Source organism: Macaca thibetana, chromosome 19 (assembly GCF_024542745.1).
Source record: "Macaca thibetana thibetana isolate TM-01 chromosome 19, ASM2454274v1, whole genome shotgun sequence".
In the NCBI taxonomy this organism is placed as follows: Eukaryota; Metazoa; Chordata; class Mammalia; order Primates; family Cercopithecidae; genus Macaca; species Macaca thibetana.
The window spans coordinates 32,139,071-32,164,004 of NC_065596.1; the positions used below are offsets into that span (position 1 = coordinate 32,139,071).

A 24,934-nucleotide genomic window follows, 5' to 3' on the forward strand; every position below is an offset into this window, starting at 1 on the left:
ATTATTGATATTTTTATAATCATTTGCCAGTTCCAAGAGGAGACAATATTCTTTCTAATGGCATTTAACTAAAGCACCCTTAATCTTCATACCAACGCTCAGTCTATTTCCTGAGTTGTATAATTATGCGGAAGTTCTCAGTAATTGTTTTTGGACCTGAAAGGCATGGTGTAATGGATGGAGTGCCCCCAGGACTGAAGCACTGGCTGATCCCAGCTGCTGTGAGTGTTGATTGCTGACAGCTGGCAGTCCAGTCTTCCCTGGTAAGGACTGCCTTCAGAGCAAGGGAGCTGCCTCACCCAAAGTCACAGCCCCTTCCTGGGTCAGCTCACATCCAAGGACTGCTCTATTAAATCAGCATTGTTTATGCTGGAGGCCATGAGCCTGTTTATGCTGGAGGCCATGAGCCTGAGGTTTTCTCCATACTTTGAGTTCCTACCTCATAAACAGCAACCTAACTCAGTAAGTAAACAAACCGAAATGTAACTTAGTAGTATACTTTTTGTAACAAATAGCAAGGTTTCAGCCCATCACAAACAGCCTAGCTTCAACCAATCACAGGCAGCTAACTGATCATATTCATGCCCAAATAAGGCAAATGCCTAGCTGTAGCCAATCAGATGATTTCTCTACTTTGCTTCTGTGTCCAGCTTATACAAACTCACTGCTCTTTTGGTTCTGAGTGTTGCCCTACTCATGAATTGTTCTCTACTCAAATAAACTGTGTTTGATTTGTCTGAAGGTTTTATTTCAATAGGTCAGTGAGTGGTATAAAGGCCCAGTCCCCTTTCCCCAGTTCAGGACATCTCTTTGGAGCCATCTAGCTGCAAAGCTTCCTGTAGGATTGGCTGGGGCTTCTGTTATGACTGCATAGTAGTTCACCTTCTCCCATCGCCTAATCCTACTTCCTTCACTCCCCTACAAGGGTGAATCCTGAGAGCAGGAAATTAATAGGGGTGCTCTCAGGATTCACACTTGTGGGGGAGTTCTAACCTCTGTTTCAGAGTCAGTTTCATGAATAATCATCTGTACCTTATAGGCTTTCACAATCACCATTATTTATTTCAGCCTCTTACTCCTGTAATCATATAATTACACACACACGTATACTTTGATAAAAATTTAACTTGGAACACACACAAGATTTTCACTCCAAGCTACATTAGAATGCTTAAATTTGAAAATGACTACTAAGATTTTTAACGTTAGGAACATGATTTGTTCATATTTCCAATGTTATTGCACCAGTTAGATAGGCTGGTAACCCAATCCATCACATATTCATCATGACTACACAAGTTCAGGGATGCCAGAAATGAACTTCAAATTGGCACTCAATGGTTCAACCTCTGAAAGACTGAGATGAGATCAAAGTCAAATAGAAAAATTTGAACAAAGATTGAGGCTGAAGCTGAATTTGAATGCAACCCAACTATGTGCATGTTTGTGTGTGTATGTATGTTTACTTAAGCATGAAGTCAAGAATGGCAAGACACACAGATAAACATGGATACTACATTGGTTTTCTAGGACTGTTGTAATAAAGTATTATAAACCAAGCATCTTAAAACAACAGAAATTATCCAGGCACGGTGTCTCATGCCTGTAATCCCAGCACTTTGAGAGACTAAGGGCAGGCAGACCACTTGAGGTCAGGCGTTTGAGACCAGCCTAGCCAACATGGTGAGATCCTGTCTCTTCTAAAAATACAAAAATTAGCCGGCTGTGGTGGCAGGTGACTGTAGTCCCAGCTACTTGGGAGGTTGAGGCAGAATTGCTTGACCCCAGGAGGTGGAGACAGCAGTGAGCCAAGATCATGCCACTGCACTCTAGCCTGGGTGACAGAGGGAGACTCCATCTCAAAACAAACAAACAAGCAAAAACAGAAATGTATTCTCTCACAGATGTGGAGGCTAGAAGCTGGAAATGAAGGTATCAGCAGGACCATGCTTCCTCTGTAGGCCCCTTGGTTTCTTGTTCTAGCTTCTGGTGGTTGCCAGCCATCCTTGGTGTTTTTTGGCTTGAAGACGCATAACTTGAATCTCTCCCTCCATCATTACATGGTCTTCTTCCCAAGTATTTTCTCTGCATCTTCAAGTACCTCTCTCCTTATCAGATTAGCAGTCATTGGATTTAGGGCCCACCCTAATCCAGTATGCCCTCATTTTAACTTGATTACATCTGTAAAGGCCCTCAAAGAAGGTCACATTCACAGGTACTGAGGATTTGAATTTTAACATATATATTTGGTGGAGGGAACACAATTTAACTCACAACAGATATAACATATATCTTTGGGAGGAGAAGCACCTGGTGAATGGGTAGGAAGGGAGAGGTCAATCAAGGTAAGCAAAGAAAAAAGAAATGAGGATGGGAAAGAATGCAGTAAAAATATCTTCATAAGGATAAACTGCTCTGTTAATATAAAATTCTGTGCATGTGTATGAAGAAATTAGAATAAAGAGCTAGCTCTGTATTAATTTGTAGGCATAACATTCAATAATTCTTTTATATGGCTTATTGTGTGTCAGGCACTGTTTTAAGCACTTTCTATACATTAACTCCTTTAATCCTTATGTCTCAATCCATGATATAGATACTATTATTATTACACCCATTTTACTGATGATAAAACTGAGACATAGAGAGACATAGATAGTAAAGTGGTTGAGCCAGCATTCAAACCTGGGCAGTCTGGCTTCAGAATCTGTGCTCTTAATCACCTTGGTATATGTAGTATGACTCTGTTCTTCAGAAACTAAAACAATATATGTGTGTACAAATGCATATGTATACATTTATATTTTAGAAGACATAAAATTAAAGTATAAAGATCAAAAATAAAATCTTGGATTCTAATCAGCCCTGTCAGGGCTCACAGATGAATGAATGATAAATATTCTGGTTGGCCTATTTTGTGTCATATACCCAGATGCCCAGACTAAGTTTTTTTAGGGGGAGAAGGAGGGGCATTAGTGCTCGGACATTCTTGTCAGAGTCACATGGAGTGGGTTACTTAAAGGAAAGAGAGGATCTATTACCAGAGGTAGAAGGAGATGGCAGCTGATGGACTTGCAAAAACTATAACTAGTCCTGTCTCCTTGAACTTCAGTGTAACCTTCCCTACCTTTTGCTTAGATGTAAACCAGAGCAGCTGAAGGTCCTTCACTCATCAAACAAAAATGCAAAGAGAAAGGCTATAGGGAACCCCCCCAGCAAAACATCACACTCATTTTCCCATGCCCTTTGTTCAGAAAATAATTAATTGTGGAAATGACATCTGTTGCCTCCCCCCTTCCCCCCACCCAGACCCAACAAAAATGAGGACCCTGTCTCTACTTCCTACAAGTCCACCAGGGGCAGGTTACCATTTGGGGTTATTTAATGGTGTGATGGGAGAATATGCTGCATTTAGTTCAGGGGCATCCAATCTTTCAGCTTCCCTGGGCCACTTTGGAAGAAGAATTGTCTTGGGCTGCACACAAACTACATTAACACTAATGATAGCTGACGAGCTTTAAAAAATTCCAAAAATCCCCAAAAACCTCAATGTTTTAAGAATGTTTATGAATGTGTGTTGGGCCACATTCAAAGCCATCCTGGGCCACATGAGGCCCATGGGCTGCAGGTTGGACCAGTTTGATTTAGATCATCTCGTGATTTTAGGCTCTGCCAGTGTGGGGATTACCCCACCTGTAGGGATTATGTGGTGCTCTAGGATTATCTTGGGTTTGGGGTTGATCCCCCCACATGGAAGGATTCTCTGGTGGTGCTATCGGATTATCTTGGTTTTAGGGTTGATCCCTCACATGGAAGGATTCTCTGCTACTTTGATGTTCCTCATGACCTGGTGCCGCCTGTTCTACAGTATCAACGTGTGAGTCCTTGACTCAGACCTAGTTCAAGGTAGGTTAAGGTGTCTTCCTGTCTACCAGTTCCTGTTTCAGGAACTTGGGATGACCTTGTGAAGGGTAGGAAGTTTCTATTTTCCTTTAGAGTGCTGTTCCAAGAGGTAATAATAGTGGAACTTGAGTTTCAGCAGTTGATGAGAATGGTGGCCCCTGTGTCTAAGAAGTATGAGAATTACAATATTGGGTAGCAGAGACTGACAAGGATGGTGATGTAGGTTGAGCATCCCTTATCCAAAATACTTGAGACAGAAAGTGTTTCAGGTTTGACTTTTTATTTTGTATTCTGGAATATTTTCATATACATAAAATCAGAGATTTGGGGGATGAGACCCAAGTCGAAACACAAAATTCATTTGTTTTCATTTCATTTATATATGCCTTCTACACATAGCCTGAAGACAATTTTATACAATATTTTTGTGCATGAAATGAAGTTTTTTGTTTGTTTGAAGACAGGGTCTCACTCTGTCAACCAGGCTGGACAGTGGCACCGTCACAGCTCACTGCAGCCTTGACTTCCTGGGCTCAAGCAATCCTCCCACCTCAGCCTCCCTAGTAGCTGGGAAAAGAGACATGCATCACCATGCTCCACTAAGTTTTAAATTTTTTATTGTAGAGATGGGAATCCCACTATGTTGCCCAGGCTGGTCTCAAATTCCTGGGCTCAAGTGATCCTCCTGCTTCAGCCTCCCAAAGGGCTGGATTACAGGCATGAGCCACTGTGCCCAGCCCCATGAAACAAGGTTTTGACTGCAATCTATCACATGAGATCAAGTGATGGATTGAAATGTTTCACTTCTGGCATCATGTCGGTGCTCAAAAAGTTTTTGATTTTGGAGCATTTCCGATTCGAGATTTTTGGATTAGGTATGCTCAACCTATACTGTGTACCAATGTCTGATGGGAACGGTGGCCCCCTGTCTCAGGGACAGGGAGTGAAGGGAATAATGGATCCTGAGTTCTGGATATTTGTAGGAATTGCAGTAGCTGAGTCTTATGTGCTGAGAGATTTGGAGTCCTGTATTTCAGAGAATAAAGGAACCAGTGGTCCCTGTGACTTGCTAACTGATGAGAACAGAACAGAGGCCTTATGTTTCAGGAACTAATGGGAATTATGGTCACTGTTCCTGGGGACTTAAGCAAGTCCCAGCCTAATCCACAAGCCATTTATTATTCACTCATCTCTTCATTCATTCACTTAGCAAACATTTTCCTGAGCCCCTACTCTGAGCCATGCCTGGGTGGAGTGATATTGAGGACACAGAGATGACTCAGACCTAGACTGTGCCCTCAGTAAATTCCCAAAGACAGACCCAGATGTAGAAAATCACAACACAACAGGTTCAGGGCCAGGACAAGGACTGTGATGCGGTTACTGTCCTTATCTGTCTACAGGGCATCCAAGGTGAATGCAGAGTGACAGTAACTCCAGATCCCAAGTGAAAGTGAGGGGTCTGACAAAGGGTCCTTCTTAATCATACATGAATTTGTGTGCATGATGTTTAAATGTACCCAGTGTCAAACCTTAGAAACAGCATCTTTTCCCAGAGCCAGCCCACCCCAAAGAAGGAGCCAGAGAGGCCTGGGTTTGAATCTCTAGCTCTATCACATACTTTGTGAGCTTGGGCAACTCCCTATTCAGAACCACATCTTATTCAGTATTCCATCCTTACAACTGGGATAATAATAGTTTCTAATAATAAGGTTTCTGTGTAATCAATGATATAATGTATAACAAATACTCATTCCAGGAACTGGCTCCCAGTAGTCATTCAATAAAGGGTATCTGTTGTCATTATTATTATCCCATTGTTAGTAATTATCAACAAAATTTAAAGGATCTAGAAGTAAGCATTTATCGAATATCTCGGTTTAGAGGCTTAAAAGCATTGGACAAAATCACCTTAAAAATCAGCAAATTTGGGCCAGGTGCGGTGGCTCAGCCAAGGCAGAAGGATCACTTGAGGTCAGAAGTTCAAGACCAGTCCAGCCAACATGGCAAGACCCCATCTCTACAAAATATACAAAAATTAGCCGGGCCTGATGGCGCATGCCTGTAGTTCCAGCTACTTGGGAGGCTGACGTGGGAGAATGGTTTGAAGCTGGGAGGCAGAGGTTGCAGTGATCTGAGACAATGCCATTGCACTCCAGCCTGGACAATCTGTCTCAAAAATAAATAAACAAATAAGCAAATTTGAATATGCATAAACATTAGTTTCTTGACATAAAAAAACCTTCCAATCTCCCAATTAACTGAATACACTAGGAATAAATAGATGAATACAATGGAATATTATATCGCTATTAAAATGAACGAGGAGGTTCTATAAGCCTAGATATGGGAAGATCTTTGGATTTCATGTAAAAAAAAAAAAAGTGCAGAATACTGTGATCCTATCTGGGGACAGAAAACAGGAGGATGGTATATATGTGCATAGATGTATAAAATTCCTCTGGAAGGATACATGAGAAATTAGTGAATATATGCTATCTCCAGAGAGAACTGGGTGGCTGGAGGATAGAGAGAGGGGGAGGTGCACTGTTGAAAGCCCAGCACCATGCATCCTGAATGTTTTCCCTAAATGTCCCTGGCTCTTAATGTCCACTAAGTTCTCAGCTGCCCACAGCATCTCTCTACCCTCTTCTTCCTCCTGGTTCCCCATTGGAAGCAACTCCTGCCCCATCCGTTCCTGGGCCAGACTCAGGGAGTTGCTTTCCTACCTGCTTCCCGCCCACAGGTTCCTGTTCTCTGCCCCCATTGCCCAGCAGTCTCCAGCCATCTCCAGCTCCTCACATTCCTGCTCCACCCCTTCCTCTCTCCCCAGGTCTTAGCCGGCAAACTGCAGGGAGAGGGCCTCCTCCCCAGCCTCCACCAGTCTCTCCCCCTCCAGTCCACACAGCCTCAGCGGGGTCTGACATTCAGATATAACCCTGTCCCCGCCCCTTGCTCACAACCTTCCAGGACTCCCTGTCACCCTCAGAAGGCTAAGTTCCCAGCCTGGCCTGAAACTCCCTAAGAATCTGACCCCACCCGCTCGTCCCAGCCTCATCTCCTGTGCTCCTTGGCTCATGGCTTCGGAGGCTCTAGTCAGACTTAAGGGCTTTGTTGTCCTCCCAGCACCTCCTTGGTTTCGTGCCTTGGGCCTTTGCTTCAGCTGTGCCCTCTGCCTGGAAGGGCCTTAGTGGAGGTCATGCCACAACCACGCCTTCTCTGGAGGTCCTCTCTGCCGTCTCCAGCTGCCAGGATTCCTCCCGCTCTAGGCTCTCACAGCCTCTGGCCTCTCCCTGTGTCATACCCTGATCACCCGGAATTGGGACTGTCTGCGGCTGGCTCTGTCTCTTCCATCAGACTGTGAGCTCCATCTGCAAGGGCAGATTCAGGTCTGATTCACCTTTGAGTCCCCAGTGGGTGGGGGTGGGGGGGTGGAGAGACCAAAGCTGGTGGGGGGGAAGCTGGGAGAGCAGGAAGGGGGAGAGAGAGAAGGGCAGACCCTGACTGGTTGGGGGAGAGAGGGGAGGAGAAAGCGAGAGAGAGGAAGAACAGAGACACAGAGACAGGGAGGGAGGGAGAGAAACAGAGAAAAGGGAAGAATAAATGGGAGACACAGAAGCCCCACAGGCAGAGAAAGAGGATGGAGACCGGGAGAGGGCGAAAGGAAGGACAGATGTGCAGAGACATAAGGGAGGACAGACGGAAAGAGACAGAGAGGTAGCAAAAGCAACCAAGAATGACAGGAGCAGAGAGGAGGAGGGAAAGAGGGCGAGAGAGAGAGAGAGAGAGAGAGAGAGAGAGGGAGAGAGGAGGGAGGGAGAGAGGGAGCGAGAGAGCGAGAGAGCACGCACAGAGCGAGGAGGAGGAGGCGCAGGAGAGAAGAGGGAGGGAGGCCAGCGAGGGACAGGACAGGGCGGAGAGGCGGAGGGGACCTAGGGAAGCCGGGGAGGAGCGAGACTGGCCGAGGGAGGAGGGCGGGCGAGGCGGGAGCGCCGGCCGCCGCCGCCTCCCGGCCTCTTTTGTCCCTTCCCTCCTCTGCGTCAGGCTCCCCTGGCCCGGCCTCCCCCTCCCGCTCCCTCCTCCGCCCCGCTCCTCCTCCCCGGGGCTGGATGGAATTTTTTCCCCTGGACCTGGGCCAGCTCCGGGGCAGGGGGGAAGCCAGGCCGGACTGGGCTGGGCGGTGGGGAGGGGCCGGGGCGGGGGGCCCCCTGGGGAGGGGGCTGGTCCCACGGCCGCGCCGCCGGCGGGGTCTGGGGAGGGGGAGCCCCGGGCCGCAGAGCCGGGGAGGAGGCGCCGGCCGGAGGGAGTCGGGGAGAAGGGAAGGAGGATGGTGGGGACGGCGGGAGGAAGGGGAGAGGCCGCCGGGCGGCGAAGGCGGGGAGAGGATGGAGAGCGCTCGGCGGCGTTGGGGCCCGGCCTACGGGCCCGGGGCGGCGGAGAAGACCCTTCCCTGCGACGCGGGAGCCGCGGGAGCCGTGAGTCTGCGGAAAGGGAGGTTGGGGGGCTGGGGCCTGGACTCCTGGGTCCCTGAGGGAGGAGCACCCGGAGGCCTGGATTTCTGGGTTCTTGGAGGAGGAGTTGGGGGTGGGGGGGTGGGGTGGCTGGGAGCTCAGACTCCAGAATCCTTGAAGGAGGGGGCTGGGACCTGAATTCCGGGGTCCAGAAGCTGGAGAAAGCTGAGGACACCTAGATTCAAGAGGGAGGACAGAGATGGGGGCTGGGGCTGGTAGGATCCTGGCTGGAGGAGACTAGGGGCGAGCTGCCCGAGCCCTCGGGGGAGGTGGAGGAAGACTGTCTGACTTTGGAGTGCCTGCGGCAGCGGAAGAGTTAACGTCTGGCCGGAGGGGAGGGGGAGGGGCAGGGATGGGGCTGCGGGGCTTTGAGGGGTCAAGGGTGAGCCGTGCCAGTGGGAGGGGGCCGAGGAGGAGGGGGAGGTTGTCTGGGCTGCCAGACAGGCCAGGGTCAGCGGCGGGGGCAGGGGATGTCTGGAGGAGGAGAGGCCCAGCATCCATGCTCCCTCGGGGACCCGGGATTCCAGTCCCAGCCCCCTCCTCCCTCAGACCTGGGAGTACACCACCCAGTCCCCCACCCATTCCCCCACCCATTCCAAAATCCGAGCCCCCAGCCCCCTTTTTTCCAGGATCCAGGAGTCTGAGCCTTAGTCTGTTCTCTCAGACCAGGGAATCCACACTCCAGCCCCTAACTCCTTCAAAACCCCAGAGTTCAGAACCTCAGCCCCTCTTCCCAAGGAGCGCGGCCCCCAACCCTCTGCTCCTCTAGAACCCAAGCGTCCAGGCGCCGGCATCTTTCTCCCTTTGAAGCCTGCAGTTCTGGGGATCCCCAGGCCCCTCCTCCCCCGGAACCCAGGAGTCCCCACCTCCTCTTTAGCCCCAGCTGGAGTCCAGCCCTCCAGGGGTTAAGGGGGCGGGGCCAACTGGTTACCATGGTGCCAGACTGTTTGGGTCTGCTCTCTGACCCTTGGGGGCTCCCCAGGGTCCGCAGAGAGGGGGAGGGGGACCTAAGCCTGGGGGAAGTCCAGAGCCTACCCCTTCCCCAAAGCCGGCCTGTGGGCCCAGGGAGTTCGCGTTTCCACCAATGCCTTGTCCAGTGACCTTGAACAAGTCCTAACCCTTCTCTCTCCGCCTCAGTTTCCCCAAGGAAACACTGGTTGACCGGTTGGGGAGATGCTTAGGTCCCGGGAATCTTTGAGATTCTCGGCTTCCCCTCTCCCCTCACCCCCCTCCTCAGGCCCCAGGCAGCCCCGGGGCATGCTGGGAACCCAGGCCTGGGCTCCGGGCCAGGTTGGTGGGGGGGGCGGGGGCAGCCTCCTCCCTTCCCCTTCCTCCCCACCTTGGCCTGACTCTCGCCCCCGCCTGAGGGTCTGGGAGGTTGGGAAGGAGGGAAGGGGGAAGAGAGGTGGGACCATAGACCCGTCTCCGGCCCCCCGCCTCCCCCTTTCCTTCTCCGCCCCTTTCCCGCCTCTCCTCCCCCTCCTCAGCAGGTCGCTACCCCAGCCCTGGGCCCCTTCTCAAACCACCCCCACCCCACCCCCAGCTCCAGACCTGGCTGGAGCTGCGAGGGGGAGGGAGAGAGAGAAGGAGAAAGAGAGAGAAGGGAGGGAGACCCAAAGAGAGAAGGGGGAGGGGAGGAAAGAGAGAGACCTAAGAGGGAGGGAAGGAGAGAAAGAGGGAGAGAAAGGGAGAGAGATAGAGACTGAGAGAGAGCAGGAAGGAGGGAGGTGAGGGATGGAGAGAGGGAAGGGGTGGAAGGAGAGGAAGTGAGGAAAGACATCTGAAAAAAGGGGGTGGAGAAGGGTGAGAGACGAGAGAGAGACAGAGACTGAGAGGGCCAGAGAGAATGAGAGAGACAAAGAGAGGGAAGGGAGAGAAGGGGAGGATGAAAGACAGAAGGTAGATGAAAAGAAGGGGAAAGGGGGAGAGAGGGAAGAAAACAGGAGCGGGGAGAGGAGAGAGGCGATGGGGAGAGAGAGAAGCCAGCGCAGAGCCAGGGAGGGATGTCCTGATGCAGGAGGAGGCTAGGAACCAGGGAAGGTGGAAAGAAAGAGGGAGAGAGAAAAAAGGCAGGGCCAGAGAGACCTGGACTGCGAGGAAGGAACGGGAAGGTGCGGCTGGAGCAGGAGCAGCTAGAACCGGACAGTCCAGGAGGAGGGACTGGGCACGGGAGAGACCCCAGCTGGAGGGGCTCTGAGCCCAGGGGTGGGGAGGGTGGATGCTGGGTCCACCGCCCACCTCTCGCAGGCCGACTTTGGGAGCCTCTTCCCCTCTCTGAGGCTCAGCCTCCTCACCTGCCAAATGGGGATGCTGAAGGCACCTGGCTGTCTGGACTGGGAGGTGTCAGAGGACTGGTGCTCTGGGCCTGGTATGGGGTTAGCGCTGGGAGATTGTGGCTGTCATTATAAATGACCCAAAGAAGAGAGGAGAGAGGAAAGAAAGTACCCAGGGAGGCTTTGACGGTTGGCTAGCCCCTGGCCTCCTGGCCCTGGGCACGGAGTCTCTGCAGACTGACAGGAGGGTGGGTAGGAAGCAGGTGGGCCCAAAGGGCCAAATTCCAAGACAGATGAGGTTCTCTCCCAGCCGGCACCCAGGAAGCCAGGTTTTCTATCAGGCCATGCCTTCCCCAGGAGGCCTGCCTGGCCCAAGAGAGGAGAGACTGGGGGCGGGGACTCCTGGATCTCTGGGGAGAAGGGGGCTTTGGATCTGGACTCATGAGTCTGAGGGAGGAAGGGGCTGAGTACTTGGATTCCAGAAACATTTGGGGAGAAAAGGGCCAGGGGCCTGGATTCCTGGATCTCTGGTGAGGACCCTGGTGAGGACTCTGGTCTCCGGTAAGGGCTCGGACTACTGGGTTCTTTAGGGAGGAGAGGGATGAGGGCCTTGACTCCAGGGTCCCTGATGAGGAAGGGGCTGAGGGCCTGGACTCCTGGGTTCCTTGGGGAGGAGGGGCCGGGGGCCCGGACTCCTGGGTCCTGGCACCCACCCGTAGAACCGACCTTGCGGGGCCTTCGCCGCACACAAGCTCGTGTCTGTGGGTCCGTGTCGGGGGCTCACCATCGCGGCTGGGGCCTCCCCGGCCCTCCCCCCCACTCCCTGGTCCTCCTGGTCCCTGTCTGTCTGTCTGTCGGGTCTGTCCGCCTGCCGCGCCCCCCGGGCTGAGGTAGGAGGTTGTATAGTTGAGGAGGACACCCAAGGAGATCACTATACGGCCTCCTAGCTTTCCCCAGGCTGCGCCCTGCACGGGACGGGGCCCGGCAGGGACCCCCAGCCCCACTCGGGGACCGTTAGCCCCACTGGGCTGCCCCAGGGACCCTGGGAGGAGGAGCCAGGCTCTTTTCTGTCCTTGTCGCTGCATCCCCTCCTTCCCCTGAAATCTGTTTTCCTTCCCTGTCTGTCTCCGTCTCCGCTGTGTCTCTGTGACTTCTGCGTCTCTTTCACAGTGGATCCTCCGACTCCCTTTTATTCTGGCTTTCTAGGTCTCTGCCCCTCCCGATATCTCTCCGTGTCTCTGTTTCTGTCTTTTTTGGTCTTTCTGTCTCTGGTTCTCGGAATGTCTCTGTACCCATCTCTATCTCTGACCCCCACCCCAGGGCCTACCCGGGCCACCGCGTACCATATTGCCAGTCTCTGGGTCCCTGAGACCCTTTAACCTGTGAGGACATCCAGGGTCACAGGTGAGGTTCTTGGGAGCCTGGCGTCTGGCCCAACCGCACACCTGGGGAATTGCTGGCCTGACCTCTGACCCCTGACTTCTCATACGCTTCCTCCAGAGCATGACATTTGACCCCCAACTGAAACCTGACTTCTGACCCTAGACCACTGGCCCTTCCCCCACCCTGTGGTGACTTCATAAAGGTTACTAGCTTCTCCCCTGGCCTTGAGACCCACACGATGGCCCTGCTGGCCCTGGCCAGTGCCGTCCTGTCTGCCCTGCTGGTCCTGGCTGTCTTCAGGGTGCCCGCCTGGGCCTGTCTCCTCTGCTTCACAACCTACTCTGAGCGCCTCCGCATCTGTCAGATGTTTGTTGGCATGCGGGGCCCCAAGCTCGAAGAGTGTGAGGAGGCCTTCACGGCCGCCTTCCGGGCTCTCTCTGACACCGAAATCAGTGAGGAGACCATCATCAGTGTCCTGGGGAAGGTGGAGAGGCCCAGAGGGTCAGGCTGAGGGACAGGCAGAGAGAAATAGTCAGAGGAGAAAGGCTCAAAGACCATGAGAATAACAGAGATTTAGGGACAGAGAGACACAGACAGTGGAAGACAGCAGGGCAGAGACTCAGAGGGGAGGATGGAGAGTCAGAGGGGAGGATGGAGAGTCAGAGGGGAGGATGGAGAGTCAGAGGGGAGGATGGAGACTCGGGAAAATGGAGAGTCAGAGAGGGGAAGATGGACACTCGGGAGGATGGAGAGTCACAGAGAGAGGGGAGGATGGATACTCAGAGAGGGGCCTATGAAGAGATAGACAGGAGAGGATGGAGATTGGAGAGGGAACAGATACCCAGAGAGGGGAGGATGGAGACTCAGAGAAGGATGGAGACCCAGAAAGGGGAGGATAGAGATGAGGCAGAGACTAGGGAAGCAGGGTAGAGACTGGTCGGGGGCAGAGACTCAGGGAAGATGGAGACTCACAGAGAGGGGACGATGGAGACTTGGGAGGGACTCAGGAAGCATAGCGACTGTGGGGCAGAGAGTCAAGAGAGGGAAGGATACAGACTTGGGAGGGCAGAGACTCAGAGACAGAATGTTCCCATTAGGGACATGGTGGTGTGGGGAGCTGCCTCCTCCAGCCCCTGCCCCCTCCCTCACCACCAGACTATGATGAGAGAAGCCACCTGCATGACGCCTTCACCCAGATGACCCATGCCCTGCAGGAGCTGGCTGCTGCCCAGGGTGAGTGTGTGCGGATGGGGAGATGGGAGATGTGGACTTGGAGCCCCCAAGAAATGGGTATGTGTGAGGGCCCGAGGAGTCTCAGGGACGTTTAGGAGGCAGCTAGATACCCAGGTGCAGAGGAAGGAGGCCCCCAGAGTTGGGCAGTGATCTGGGAGGGGAAAGCTGGGAAGCCATTGAGCTCAGCTACTTGTCCAAGCAAAGGCTGAAGGTAGCTCTAAGAGCCAGGGGCTAAAGGTGGTGAGGGGGAAGGGACGCTGTGGAAACTGTGTAGAGCTGGAAGGCCAGATGGGGTCCGGTAGGCATAAGTTCTGCCATGGCTGCATGGCTCACAATCTTAACTGCCTATGAAGTTCTGGGTGGGTCACTGCCCCTCTCCTGGCCTCAACTTACCCATCTGTAGAGTGGGACAATCTTCTTGCCTCCTAGGATGGCCACGGAGCTCAACGGCCGGGGAGGGCAGGGGGAAATTGGGGTGCCTGATGAGCCTGACCTTGGGGAAGGCATCTTCCTCTAGGATAGAACACACACACACACACTCACACACACACACACACACACACTTACACTCACACACACACATTTCTTATAAAATGATTCCACATTTTTGAGATGTGAGGCAATTAGAGGGCAGGAAAACAGGAACAGCAGAGTGGATCGCTCAGGTGACAGCAGTGAAGAGAGACGAGCTGTGACTGTCCTGGTGAGACAGGCACACGCGACAGCCTTGAGGTGTGTGGCCGTGCGAAGAGACCTCAGGACTGGGGGCCACACGTGGCCGATGGGCAGTAATCATGCCAGGTCACCATGGCCATGATCCCCACAGCGTGCCAGACCCTGGAACTGTGGAGGCTCAGAGTTGCAGGAGTTACAGAGCCCTGCGCTGTAGAATAAACCGGCTTCCTCTTAGATCCAGGAGCTCAGGGCTTATTCCCACACCCACAGTCGCTCCTTTTGCTTCCTGCTTTGCCCTCCAAGCGCCTTGTCAAAGATCCTGTAAGAGGGAAGATTCCCATCCACCCAGGGGGCATCCAGGGCCAGCCTGGAGAAGGTCTCAGCAGTGGCTCCCCCACCTCCACCCTAAAGGGAGATCTGAGGCCCTCAAGCTCTCCATCTGGGGTGTGCAGGATTCCAGGAAATGCGCTTTCTCCCTACTTAGCCTGCCTAGTCACAGAAGCTTTTAAAAAGATCAGGAACCTTTGGATCTGGGAGTGGAAGCCGCCTGTGGGGCCGCATGTGGGACAAACTTGGAGGGGAGAGAGAAGAGGCTGGGTGAGGGTCCAGGCCAGAGCGGAGGCCTGAGTGGGGGCTGGGGCTGTGAAGGTGGAGAAGAAGGCCCAGGGCCAGAGTTAGGTCTGCTGGGCTGTTTGGGGAAGCCTAAAGAACAGCGTCTGAGACAGGCCCTGCTCCGTGCCTGTTGGGCGGTGGGTCATCACTGAAGTAAGGAGCCTGAGAGAAAGAGCCAGGGGCAGAGGATGAGCTGGGTTAGAATGTAGTGACTTCGAGGGGTCTCAGGGACGTTTAGGAGGCAGCTAGATACCCAGGTGCAGAGTTCAGCAGAAAAAGTCAGAGTTTTGAGTCTCTTTCAGGGCACTGGGGAGCTGCAGCAGGAGTGTGAACAGCGGAGAAGTAGGGGCAGCTCTGGGTGTAGAAAGAACCCTCTGGGGTCGTGTGGAAGATGGCCCAGAGGGAGAGTCTGGAGGCCGGGAGAAGCTGGTGCAATACGTTCAATGATATTTACTGAATGTGCCGGGAACAACCCTGGGAACACAGCTGTGAACAGAACTGCAAACCACCCGTCCTCGGGTTGCTTATATTGGGGCGGAGTCTGGGGAGACAGACAACAAACATAATAAAATATCTTAGTATCTTAGTATGTCAGTTGGTGATCCCTGCTGTGGAGGAAAACAGAGAAGGGGAAGAGAAAGGGGGGATAGTTTTCTTTTTTTAAATTTAATTTAATTACTTATTTATTTATTTGAGACAGAGTCTCACTCTGTCGCCCAGGCTGGACTGCAGTGGTGCGGTCTCGGCTCACTGCAAGCTCCGCCTTCCGGGTTCACGCCATTCTCCTGCCTCAGCCTCCCAAGTAGCTATCCTCATAGACAGGTGGTCCTCAAGGCCCAGCATACATCAGAATCCCCTGGGAGCTTATTTAAAATGCAGATTTCTGGACCCCACCACCTCTGACCAGCAGGTCCAAGGTAGGGCCCAGAAATGGACATTTCTGTCAAGATCCCAGGCAATGCTCATGATGCGGCTCCGGGAACACTCTGAGAATTGCTGTTGTAGGCCCTTGGAATGACTTTTGTTTTTTGCTCTTGAAATGGGGGAGCTATTGGAGGACTTTACACGGAGAGACAGGATCTGACCTGGGATTTAACAAGATCTCTCTGGCAGCTATGTGGGTGCTGGACAAAGGCAGGAATTCCGACTTCCAGTGAGAAGCCTGCCCGTGGTGGCTTGGACCAGTCACAGTGGTCCGGGGGGCTCAGATGAGGTCTGAGCAGAGGGGGGTGGGCATAAGGATTTGACCGTGTGCCAGGCCTGCCCATGCATGTTAGAGGCTGTGTTTGCCATACACAGAGTCATTCATATTAAGTATCTTCCTAAAGGATATCCTCTACCGGCCCTGTGAGGCTGGGTTTTATAGTCCTGCTTATCAGATGGGAACGCTGGGGCTCTTCTGGACAAGAACAGTAGACCTGGGATATATTTGGAGATAGACTGGACCAGATGTAGGTGGGTGAGGGCAATGGGAAGAATCAAGGATGACTTTTGCGTCTCCTCCAGAGGGAGGAGCAGGGAGATGGAGGAGCTGATGTAGGCTGACTGCCTCTCGGTGATCCCAGGTTATCTTATTTGTATATATGTATACATAAACCATGGAGTGGATGACCTGGTACAGATTGGATGCAGTATTAGGTGTGGAGATTATGCATGCAGCGATTAGGTATGGAGGCTCTGTAGCCTGACCACCAGGGTCAAACGTAGCCATGTGACTTTGCACCACTTCTGTAATCTCCCCACGCCTCCGTTTCCCCATCTCAAACTTGTAGATGGCAATCCTAAGTTTGCCAGCCTTCTCTAACACTCACTATGTGCCAGGAGCCATTCTACATGCTTAGCAATACCATCTCATACAATCCTTAAACGATGCCCTGAAAGAGTGGGGATGAGGAAGCTTTCATGGTTGTATGGCATCTCATCCTCCCCGAACCCTGTGATACAGACAGTGCTGTCATCCCCATTTGATGAATGAGGAGACTGAGGATCAGGAAGGCGAAGTCACTTGGCCAAGGTCACATGGGGAGGAGGGCTTGTGATTGATACTCAGATCTGAGACAGGTGTGCTCAAGATGGAAGCGCCAGGACTCAGACCCCAGATGATCTGAACCAGGGTCAGAGCTCCTGACAATATGCAACTCCTCTGGGGGAGACTTTACAACACCCATCCATGCCTCTTTGTGGCCTGCTTGCTATAACCCAGGCCGTTTGGAACATTTCACTCCATTCATATTCCCCTGGTGGGTTATAAGCCCAACCCACCACCATGACTTACTTGGTATATCCCACATTCACCCTGCCCATGAGTCCTTTGATTTGGCCCATAGAAATTCTTTGGATGACTCCTGCAACATCCTGGCATCTCATTTGTGCACCCCAGTCTGACCACATGCTCCTGATCATCCTGCCGTATTGAGACCACACTCCTGCTCTGTGGCCAAGGAGAGACCACTAGGTCCTCATCTGAAACTCACTTCTCGGCATCAGTGCTTCCTCCCTCCAAGTGTATATCCAATGATCGTCGTTTCAGCCACTCTCTTGCCAATATCCTCAGTTCCCTCCCTTTTTGTATGGCTTTAATCACAGAGGACGCTTTCCCCTGTCCTTGCAATGGGTTAAGCCCATAGGAAGTTTATCTCTCCTATATAAAGTAAGTCTTGAGGTAGGCACTTAAGGGTAGTATGGCACCTCCATTTCTTGGGGATCCAAGCTCCTTGAAGGCTTAATATCCCAGGGAATAGCCCTTGTCCTCATGGTCCTGTGTGGCTGCTAGAGCTCCAACCATCGAAACAAATTTTCAGGCAGCAGGATGGATGAGGGGAACAATAAGATGGCACCACCTTCTCTCTGTTTTTTAGAGACAGAGTCTTGCTGTATTGCCCAGGCTGGAGTACAGTGGTGCAATCATAGCTCACTACAGCCTCGAACTCCTGGGTTCAACCATCCACCCACTTCAGCTTCCTGAGTAGCTAAGACTACAGACACATGCCATCACACTTGGCTAATCTATAAAAATTTGTTTAGAGTTGGTGTCTTGATACGTTGCCCAGGCTTATCTTGAACTCTTGGCCTCAAGTGATCCTGTCACCTCAGCCTCCAGAGTAGCTGGGATTCCAGGTGCGGTACTACCTCCCTTTTAAGGCCACCTCCTGTGACTCACATATAACACATCCATTTATATCCTATGGCTATAGCTTGGTCACATGACCACAACTGCAAGGCAGGCTGGGAGATGAAGCCTTTTATCTGTGTTCTGTGGATATCGATATACAGATATTTGGAGGCAATGGACAATTCCTGGGTATTGCTTTGCTAGGACCACTGTAACAAAGTACCGTAGACTGGGTGACTCGAACAACAGAAGTTTCTGCCTTCCGGAAGTCTGAGATCAAGGTTTTGGTGTCAGCAGGGTTGGTTTCTTCTAAGGCCTCTCTCTTTGGCTTGTAGATGCTTTCTTCATATGTCCCTGTGTGCATCTCTGTGTCCTAATTTCCTCTTCTCATAAGGATACCAATCATACAGCATTACGGCCCACCCTAATGACCTCAATATGACTTAATCACCTCGTTAAGAACCAAGTACAGTCACATTCTGAGGTACTGAGAGTTAGGACTTCAACATACAAATTTGCTTGGGGGGGGGCACAATTTAGCCTATAAAACCCTGCCACATTTCTGATTTCCACAAACCACCACGAGATCAAGTCAGCTGTCTACTTTTTCTTATTCCACTGGAACAAGCCACAAACCCATACAGTTTGGATTTGGAGACCACTGCAGTGGTCAAAACACAAGGCCAGGCATGGTGGCCCATACCTGTAATCCCAGCACTTTGGGAGGCTGAGGTGGGCAGATCACTTGAGGTCAGGAGTTTGAGACCAGCCTGGCCAACGTGCTGAAACTCCATCTGTACTAAAAATACAAAAATTAGTTGGGCATGGTGGTGGGTGCCTGTAATTCTAGCTACTGGGGAGGCTGAGGCAGGAGAATCGCTTGAACCTGGGAGGTGGAAGTTGCAGTGAGCCAAGATCACGCCACAGTACCCCAGCCTGGGCAAAGAGCGAAACTCTGTCTCAAAACAAAAACACCTAGAAAGACAAGGAAGATAAAAGAGTAAAAGATGGGTAAATACAGAAGTGAATAGAGGATGGGGACCGTGGAAGTGGCCAGTGTGTGCCCCATTTCAAGGGAATGGCTGCTACTCATCTCCAGCTATTCGCTGCCTTATGGAAATACGATCTTTGTGTTACAGCTCTTCGAACTTTGTAAAAAGATGCCAAATGTTTTATGTGACATTCCAAATTTTATATGTTGGCAACTGGTTCATTTTCTTTTAAACACTTTCCAGGCCAAATATAACACATCCCAGGGATGGATTTGGGCCATAGGCCACCAGTTGGGGTCTCTAGTTTGAGTTGGATCCTGGAATTCATTGTACAAATACTAACTGAGCACTTTTAAGACTCAGGGTCCTCTCCAGGATTCAGAGGACACAGCGCTACAGAAGAACATGTTTATTTACTTACGAGACAGACATACGTGATCATCATCTATACATAAATATATGTAATTGCAGACGGATGAGAGCTAGGAATGAAATGATTGCAATGAGAGACAAAAACAGGGAACTTGGTTAGATCTGTGGTGATGGAAGGATGATTAGGAGAAGGAAAAATGTGTTAAAAACCGAAGCCAGCATGTGCAAAGGCCCTGAGGTGCTAGAGAATGTGGTTGTTTTTATATGAAAGGAAATGAGGCCGGGCATGGTGGATCATGCCTGTAACCCCAACACTTTGGGAGGCTGAGGTGGGTGGATCACTTGAGGTCAGGAGTTCGAGACCAGCCTGTCCAACATGGTGAAACTCCATCTCTACTAAAAACACAAGTATTAGCCAGGCGTGGTGGCGCATTCCTGCAGTCCCTGCTACTCGGGAGGCTAGGGCAGGAGAATCATTTGAACTCAGGAGGCGGAGGTTGCAGTGAGCCGAGATCACGCCACTGCACTCCAGCCTGGGTGACACTGAGACATTGTCTCAAAAAAATAAAATAAAGGAAATGAAAGGTGGGCAGTAGGGATGGGACAGGGAGGGAGGGGGAACTAGGCCAAACCACGTAAGACCTAATAGGCCTTGTGGAGGAATTTTATCTTTATCCTCCCCTTCTCCCCGCAACAAAGCCACACGCAGGTGTCCAGGAGGGCGTCCATCCTGGAGAGATTCAGGAGGCAGAAGAAAGGAGACGTAGGGACTTGTTAGCCTTCAAGTACACAAGGCGAGAGATAAGAAGAGGAGCAGAGGATATGGTAATAAGAGAGGGGTGAAGAGGGGCCGGGGAAGGGCAGATACCTGACAGCACGTCCTGTGAGCTAGGGCTGGCATAGCCCTAGCCAGGCTAGATCAGAATGCAGGACCAAGGACCAAGCCCTAGGCGAAGGGCTTTACTACACAGGCCGTCCTCCCCTCCACTCTCCAGGATCCTTTGAGGTTGCCTTCCCTGATGCTGCAGAGAAAATGAAGAAGGTCATTACACAGCTTAAAGAAGGTAAAATACACTCCATCTCTCCTCTCCCAGACACAATTAGAAAACCCCACTTTTGGCCGGGCACGTTGGCTCACGCCTGTAATCCCAGCACTTTGGGAGGCTGGGGCGGGCAGATCACCTGAGGTCAGGAGTTCAAAACCAGTCTGACCAACATGGTGATACCCGTATCTACCAAAGATATAAAAATTAGCTGGGCATGGTAGCGCATGCCTGTAATCTCATCTACTCAGGAGGCTGAGGCAGGAAAATCGCTTGAACCCTGGAGGCGGGATTGCAGTGACTGGAGATTGTGTCACTGCACTCCAGCCTGGGTGACAGAGCAAGACTCCATCTCAAAACAAAACCCACTCCTGAGACCCCCATCCGCTCCCCTTCAATCCCCTGGTCCCATCTCTTGAGCCTCAGACCTTGAGGAGGGTCTCTTACCCTGCATGGACCATTTTTGATCCAGCCCCGCCCCTTCGAAGAAGTTTCCCCTCCAACTGAGCCCCTTTCTGGGACTACTTCTAGCCTGGCCACGCCTCTTTTAGTGGGCCACCACCTTAGCCCCGGTCTCCTGCAAGGATCGCCCAGGATCTAGCCCCGCCTCCTCGGTGGAATACACCTGGACTGCCCATCCCCCTCAGGGCCTACAGCAAACCAGTGTGGCTCCCCCTAAACCCCAAGTAGAAGGCTGGCAGCAGGCCTGGGCCTGACCTTGTAATGGAATGCTCAGGCTTGGCCCCGCCCCCAGGTTGTGACGAAAGCTTGGCCCTACCTCCTGGGAGCAATGCGTCCGGCCTTGTAACATCCGTTAGGGGAGCATCAGGCAGGGTTCTTCCCAGGACTTTAAGGTAGTGATGTTTCCTCTTCCTCCACAGCCCAGGCCTGCATCCCTCCTTGCGGTAAGGACTTCATCTAAAACTTGGAATTGCGGGGTAAGGGAGGCGGTCGGAGCCGAAACCTACGACATCAAGTGGGGGAAATCGGGTGGGCTTCAAATCCTTAGGAGGCCAATAAGGCCTGGAGAAAAGGAAGTAAAGCAGGTATTGCTCTAAATCCTCAGAAGGTGGGTGTGAGAGCTGAAGCAAACCAATAGGAACCCTAGAGGGCGGAGAGGCGTGAAAGTCGGCCAAGGACAGCAGGGAGGGCGAGGTCAAGATGCCACCTGGCCTATGGACCCTGGGAAGCTACACGGATCTCAAATGGGCCAAGGGCCCCGGGCTTGGGCGGGCAGGTGGCGCCTGACGCAGCGTTCCCGCCCCACAGGTCTCCAGGAGTTCGCCCGGCGTTTCCTCTGCAGCGGGTGCTACTCCAGGGTCTGCGACCTCCCGCTGGACTGCCCAGGTGAAGGGGCGGGACCTCGGGGTGCAGGAGACTAACTTGAGAAACACGACCAGAGCACCGAGGGGCATGAGCTGGCTGGTGGCGAGCCAGACGTGGGCGGGGCCCAGCGAGTGAACCCAGCTCCGTCTTCAGTTCAGGATGTGACAGTGATTCGGGGCGACCAGGCTATGTTTTCTTGCATCGTGAACTTCCAGCTGCCAAAGGAGGAGATCACCTATTCCTGGAAGTTCGCAGGAGGAGGTGTGAGTCGGGGCGGGGCAGGCGCGAAGCGTTTAGACGGGGAGTTAGGCTTCACTAGAGGTTGGGGAGACAGCTTGCGGGGACTGGACTCCGCGAAGCTCCGTCTAGACACAGGCATCAGCAAGAGGAGGGTCCCGGGATTTAGGGGAGAGCTCGAAGATCAGAATGCAGGACCAAGGACCTGGGGCGGTGGCTTACAACTGTAATCCCAGCGCTTTTGGAGACCAAGGCGGGAGGATGGCTTGAGACCAGGAGTTCGAGACCGGCCTGTGCAACATACTAAGACCCTACCTCTACCAAAAAATTTTAAAAACAGCCGGGCGTGGTGGTGCACGCCTATAGTCCCAGACACTGGGGAGGCTGAGCGGGAAGATTGTTTAAGTCCAGGAGTTCAAGGCTGCAGTGAGCTATGATCACGCCACTGCACTGCAGCCTGGGCGCCAAAACGAGACCTTGTCTGGAAAAGAAAAAAGAATAAACACCACATACATAAATAAAAGCAGGTTCTAGGGGTAGGTTATGCGTAAGGGTTTAAGGAGTGAGGGGAAGGGGTGCGTTTACGGCAGAGGAGCAAGTAGAAGGCTCGGAGGCGGGCTGCTCAAGGCTCAGTGCCGAGACTCCAGGAGGCGTGGTCTAGCTCGGGGAACGGGGCTTGTCCCCCGGAGTTGAGGAGTTCAAGCCCGCGCGTCTCGCAGCTCCGGACTCAGGACTTGTCCTATTTCCGAGATATGCCGCGGGCCGAAGGATACCTGGCGCGGATCCGTCCGGCGCAGCTTACGCACCGCGGCACGTTCTCCTGCGTGATCAAGCAAGACCAGCGCCCCCTGGCCCGGCTCTACTTCTTTCTTAACGGTGGGGCGGGGCGCGGCGGCGCGAGCGAGCGGGGCGGGGAGAGGGCGGGGCGAGGGGGTGGGGCTCGTGCCTGACTGACGTGCGCGCCCCTGCAGTGACGGGCCCGCCCCCGCGGGCGGAGACAGAGTTGCAGGCCTCGTTCCGGGAAGTGCTGCGCTGGGCGCCGCGGGACGCCGAGCTGATCCAGCCCTGGAGGCCCAGCCTGGGCGAGCTGCTGGTCAGGCCCGAGGCTCTGACGCCCAGCAACCTGTTCCTGCTTGCAGCCCTCGGGGCCCTCGCATCAGCGAGTGCGACCGTGTTGGCGTGGTGAGTCCTCGGTACCCCGGCACCCCAGCATCTAGCTCCCCGCTCTCTCAGATCCCACCGAGAAGTCTGGGTTCCCACCAACCTCCAACCCAGGAGGTCGGGCTCTCAGTCCCTCCCCTCTCAGACCCACGAGTCCAGGTCCCAGCCCCTCCTTACTCAGCCCAGGAATCCAAGTCCCCAGCTCTCTCCTCCCTTAGATCTAAGGATCCAGGTCCCCAGCCCTTCCTCCCTCAGACCCAGGAGTCCAGGCCTCCACACCTCTCCTCACTCAGACCCAGGAGTCCAGGGCCTTAGCCCCTACTCCCTCAGATCTAAGAGTCCAGGCACCCAGGTTCCTCCTCCCTGAGACCCAGAAGCCCAGGCCCCAGCCCCTCCTCCCTCAGACCCAGGAGTCCAGGCCCTTGTCCACCTTTTCGACCCTGGTGTCCAGGCCTCCAGGACTTAAGTTTCTAGTCCCCAACCCCTCCTGTAACACACATACCTCTTTGTTTCCCCAGGATATTCTTTCGATGGTACTGCAGTGGCGACTAACAAAGGTATCTCTTTCCTCCTTCCCTATCCTATTTCCATTGTGAAAATAAAGAATATATTTCAACTCTGGATTGTTTCATTTCTGAAGGTGGTCACTACTAAGTCAGGTTGGAGGTGCAGCAAGCCCACACATGCCCAGATGAATATGGCCCGCATAATGACAGTTAGGCATAGCTACCGCAGTGCAAGTTAGGTGGGAACCCAGATACCCCCTCAGGTTACTGGCTGTCTCCTTGACATTTCCACCTGCAGAAGGCACCCCCAAATAGAGTCCTCCATTTTGCCTTCAGAGGCTGTTCCTGCCCAAGGCTTTCCTCCTACCAGAAAGAGCAACACCATCCACCTAGCAGTTCACACCAGAAACCTTGGAATCTGACTCCTCCTCCACTTCCCATTCATTTTCATTTCCAACTCTCAGACTTTTTTTTTTTTTTTTTTTTTTGAGACAGTCTGGCTGTGTGGCCCAGGCTGGAGTGCAGTGGCCGGATCTTAGCTCACTGCAAGCTCCGCCTCCCGGTTTCACGCCATTCTCCTGCCTCAGCCTCCCGAGTAGCTGGGACTACAGGCGCCGGCCACCTCGCCCGGCTAGTTTTTTTGTATTTTTTAGTAGAGACGGGGTTTCACCGTGTTAGCCAGGATGGTCTCGATCTCCTGACCTCGTGATCCGCCCGTCTCGGCCTCCCAAAGTGTTGGGATTACAGGCTTGAGCCACCGCGCCCGGCCACTCTCAGACTTTTTAACTCCTAAATATCTCGTGAAGCTGCCTTCCCTGTGGTCCCAGTCACCCCCACCTCATGTCTGGATCAGTGGAGCAGCCCCCCGCCTCTCCTTGGCCTCTCCACTCTAGCCCATTCTCTGCATACCAGCAGGACTTGTTTTGTTTTGATTTATTGTATTTTATTTTATTTTATTTGGAGACAGCATCTCACTCCAAGGCCCAGGCTGGAGTGCAGTGGTGTGATGTCAGCTGACTGCAAACTCCGCCTCCCAGGTTCAAGCAATTTTCCTGCCTCAGCCTCCCAAGTGGCTGGGATTATAGGCATGTACCACCACACCCGTCTAATTTTTGTATTTTTAGTAGAGACAGGGTTGTACCTTGTGGCCAGACTATTCTCAAACTCCTGACCTCAAGTGATCCACCCGCCTCGGCCTCCCAAAGTGCTGGGATTACAGGCATGAGCCACCGCGCCCAGCCGTTAACTCATTTTTTAATTTGGTTTTGCCTTTCCTACCTGAAAGGGAAGCTCCTTCTGAGCATGTACTCATTCTTGTTCACTGGTCTATTTCCCTTTATTAATTTGTTCATTCAGCAAATATTTATTGAGTGTTTACTATTTTGTCATGTATTTTCAAGGCACTGTAGAGATCCCAATGAAGAAATAAGAGACAAAAAGTTTGTATGGTACTCACATGAAACTTAGATTCCAGTGGACAGTAAAAGAAAACTGTTTCTCTCTCTCTCTCTCTTTTTTTTTTTTTTGTTTGAGATGGAGTCCTGATCTGCCGCCCAGGCTGGAGTGCAGTGCCACAATCTTGGCTCACTCTAGCC

General features: G+C 52.5%; 2 protein-coding genes across 3 annotated transcripts in view; both read left to right on the forward strand.

Annotated features, from left to right (window-relative positions):
* The first annotated feature begins 8,258 nt into the window (after positions 1 to 8,258).
* On the forward strand, positions 8,259 to 23,453 carry SPACA6 (sperm acrosome associated 6). Of its 2 annotated transcripts, none has more exons than XM_050771417.1 (9): positions 8,259 to 8,378; positions 13,168 to 13,303; positions 20,062 to 20,130; positions 20,991 to 21,014; positions 21,379 to 21,456; positions 21,589 to 21,698; positions 22,392 to 22,548; positions 22,644 to 22,854; positions 23,352 to 23,453. In XM_050771417.1, the coding sequence occupies exons 1-9, from the start codon at positions 8,289 to 8,291 to the stop codon at positions 23,383 to 23,385; spliced, it is 909 nt and encodes a 302-aa protein (XP_050627374.1). In that variant the 5' UTR covers positions 8,259 to 8,288; the 3' UTR covers positions 23,386 to 23,453. The 2 variants fall into 2 exon arrangements, with proteins under 2 accessions (XP_050627374.1, XP_050627373.1); XM_050771416.1 differs by lacking the exon at positions 8,259 to 8,378 and adding an exon at positions 9,839 to 12,522 and having other exon boundaries at positions 13,226 to 13,303.
* PPP2R1A (protein phosphatase 2 scaffold subunit Aalpha) overlaps positions 18,211 to 24,934 on the forward strand; it is a 526,337-nt gene continuing 519,613 nt past the window's right edge. The window contains exon 1 of the mRNA XM_050771342.1: positions 18,211 to 18,228. The gene's annotated coding sequence lies outside the window, so the exon portion shown is untranslated. The remainder of the gene's footprint in view (positions 18,229 to 24,934) is intronic.

Excerpts from the sequence above, each read along its gene's own strand:
- SPACA6 (XM_050771416.1), top strand. The coding sequence starts at position 12,309 with ATGGCCCTGCTGGCCCTGGCCAGTGCCGTCCTGTCTGCCCTGCTGGTC. Across the intron at positions 13,304-20,061 it reads GGAGCTGGCTGCTGCCCAGG|GATCCTTTGAGGTTGCCTTC; the intron begins GTGAGTGTGTGC and ends TCCACTCTCCAG. Across the intron at positions 21,457-21,588 it reads CCTCCCGCTGGACTGCCCAG|TTCAGGATGTGACAGTGATT; the intron begins GTGAAGGGGCGG and ends CTCCGTCTTCAG.